Genomic DNA, 2,969 nt, shown 5'->3' with positions numbered 1-2,969 from the left:
TATTTTTTAACAATATGGTAATATATTTGCCAATATTTTTTATTATTGTTTGATTAATTGTTTCTATATTTACAAGGTGAAGATCATATTGTAAGATCATAAACTGATAACATTGTGTGGGGTATCTCGACCCGAAAGCCCATACAGACTTATCCCCGCTGTCAACATCAGACAGCGAATGGTGATTTCGTTCAGACCGCGATACGCTTGCTTGGATAACCGGTTGTAAATTCCTGGCGAAAGAATATAATAGGCCTGTGCGGACCAGCTAGTACAAGTGCTCAACTGAACGCAAACTTCGCGCGAACAGCATTTACGAACTCGTTCAGGCGAACACTAACACCTTGATGTGACAGCAATTGGCTCGTATAGGGCGCTTACAAGGCACAAACTTCGCGCGGACAGCATTTGCGAACTTGTTCAGGCGAACACTAACGCCTTGTGACAGCAAGCGTTGCACGGCATCAGAGCACTTGCGTGAACTTACGGCGGACCATCTCGACCAGTACGAGCGACAAAGACGTAAACCTGTACGTATGATCTTACACGGCGTCTAGCTATCATACGCGTTACCCGTCCTGCCTTTCATATAAGAAAACGCAAGGGATTACATGGGCAGGTGCCGCACATCCCATTTATCCGAGGTGGACGTGATCCATATGTGGATTACTAAGCTACTAGGCTGGATACCACGCTACCCGGATGTTCTCACAGCAGAGCGTGAACGCCTTAAACAAACTAACGTTGTGAATGAAAACTGTAGGCACGATAATCCGGAAGTAGTTTTGATTCATATCAGCAACTAATCGTCCTATTAAGGGTCAAAACGGTTAAGTATAAAAACAGCAAGTAAGTATACGGTAAACGTTAAAATCTCTGGTGCAGTAATCCCGCCTAACTGTCACTCACCGTCGCTTACCGTCACCTCATAACTGTCACTTATGTTAGTGTCTAAAATTGCCCAGAATTATTATGATGATCGGGGTGCTGCGATTCTGTCTCTTTCTTTGCAGCTAATATATAGTGTCCTACATACCCACATATCTTTAGCAACACTGCGAGTTAGAATCATTGAGTGCTTGAGGAGGATATATAGACGAAGGATAAATAGTGACGAAAACATCCAAATCACTCAACATGCCGACCAATCTTGCAGGTAGGTTCCGTGACATATATAACTATGGCAGACGCATATTAAGAATAAACATGAATTATGTACGAAATGCGTTATTTATCAAGCTCCCTTACATTTACCAACCATTATAGCCTTCTATATTCGATAAGACGGATGCAGTTGTGCCTCTGAGCATATGTGCAACAGTTTGCGAAAAAGCAAGTGAAATGGCCACCGCTGCGTGTGTACCGTAGAGTTTGGACGCTCGCCCGAAACTTGACGCTCCTATGTGCGCATACTAGAGTCCCTATATACAGAGAGTTGCGCCATGACGAGTCGGAAAAAATCGGTCACGTGATCGCTGCGGCATGTTGTTTCGCAATGGACATCAACACCGCGCCCCGCTTAAAGTACGCGCCTGTGTGGATACGTCTGTACAATGGTGGCCTATATGGACGGCATTGTCGCATATAGACCAGTAATTAATTGATAATGTGACTTCAATAAACTCAAGATTAACACAGAGATTATAGCTAAAGCATGTGTCTATGTGTAGCGTAGATTTATAAACTGCAAAACAAAGTATACACGCTTGCGAGCGAGTAGACGAGTGGAACGCATTATCTTGTGAATTACAGTGACTACCCAGATAGCATGCGGCACGTTGGGGCCAACGTTGGGCCAACGCTGTCTTCAGCTCATGCTAACGTTGGCAACGTTGGCTGGCGCAACGTTGATCCACGTCTTTTTGCTCAGCCGTGCCAACGTTGGCAAAGCCACGTTGGCCGCAACGGCAGTGCAGCGGCAAGCGTTGGCCAACGTCATAATTGCCAACGTTGCCCAACGTCATAGACAGCCAAACGTCTGATCCAACGGCCTTTTGCTCAGCGTGCCAAACGTTGGCGCAACGTCATATTGCCACGTTGCCGGCAACCGTCAATTTGCCACGTTGGCCCCACGGATTTTTGGCTCGGCGGGCCAACGTTGGCCCAATGTCAATATTGGCCTAAACGTTGGGCCGCAACGTCTGACAGCACAACATCTGGCCGCAACGCCTGACAGCCAACGTTGCCGCAAACGTCTGACAGCCAACATTGCCCACACGCCTGACAGCCACGTTGGCCCAAACGGCTTTTTGGGCTTCAGCGTGGCCTCGTTTCCCCTCAAAACGCACCTCCGCTCTTTGTGTTCCTCTCCTGCACCACACACACAACACAGGCGCCCACACACACACACCCACCACAGCCCACACACACACACACACACACACGCACACCTCTCTCTCCTCTCTCTCTCTCTCCTCTCTCTTCTCTCTCTGCTCACTCAGCACCGAGATCCAGACACGCGCGGAAGCATTTCTCTCTCTCTCGCTGTCACACACGAACAAGCACACACAGCCACAGCAAGCTGCTGCTCTATCTCTTCTGACCCATACACTCCCTCTTTGTTTCTCTCTCTCTCTCGTCCCTCACACACACACACGCGCGCCGCCACACACACACCCGGCCACAACACACACGCGCGGCGAGCATGGCAACGCCGTGCGCGGCACCATTCTCTGTCTCTCTCTCACTCACACACTGCGCGTACACCTCTCTCTCTCTCTCTGACACATAACCACTCCCTGCTCTGGTTCTCTCTCTCTCTCGTCGCTCTGCCTCTTCTCGCGTCACACCACCGACAACACAAACGCGCACACCTAGCCCTTCTCTGCTCTCAATTCTCTCTCGTCTTTCCTCATCTCTCGTCTCTCTCTCGTCTCTCACACACACAACACACAGCACACACGCACTAACCTCTCTCTCTCAGACACATACACACTGCCCTCTCATGTTCTCTCTCTCACCACACACGG

General features: G+C 49.0%; 1 protein-coding gene across 2 annotated transcripts in view; it reads left to right on the top strand.

The window, feature by feature from the left end:
• Positions 1-273: 273 nt before the first annotated feature.
• LOC106819304 (b(0,+)-type amino acid transporter 1-like) overlaps positions 274-2,969 on the top strand; it is a 23,839-nt gene continuing 21,143 nt past the window's right edge. For both annotated transcript variants that reach the window (XM_014823960.1, XM_014823953.1), the window contains exons 1-2: positions 274-530; positions 1,014-1,156. In XM_014823960.1, coding sequence (XP_014679446.1) covers positions 1,138-1,156 — 19 coding nt within the window. In that variant the 5' untranslated portion in view covers positions 274-530; positions 1,014-1,137. The remainder of the gene's footprint in view (positions 531-1,013; positions 1,157-2,969) is intronic.

This window comes from Priapulus caudatus, unplaced genomic scaffold (genome assembly GCF_000485595.1).
Source record: "Priapulus caudatus unplaced genomic scaffold, Priapulus_caudatus-5.0.1 Scaffold38, whole genome shotgun sequence".
NCBI lineage: Eukaryota > Metazoa > Priapulida > Priapulimorpha > Priapulimorphida > Priapulidae > Priapulus > Priapulus caudatus.
This window is presented reverse-complemented; position numbering and strand designations above follow the sequence as displayed.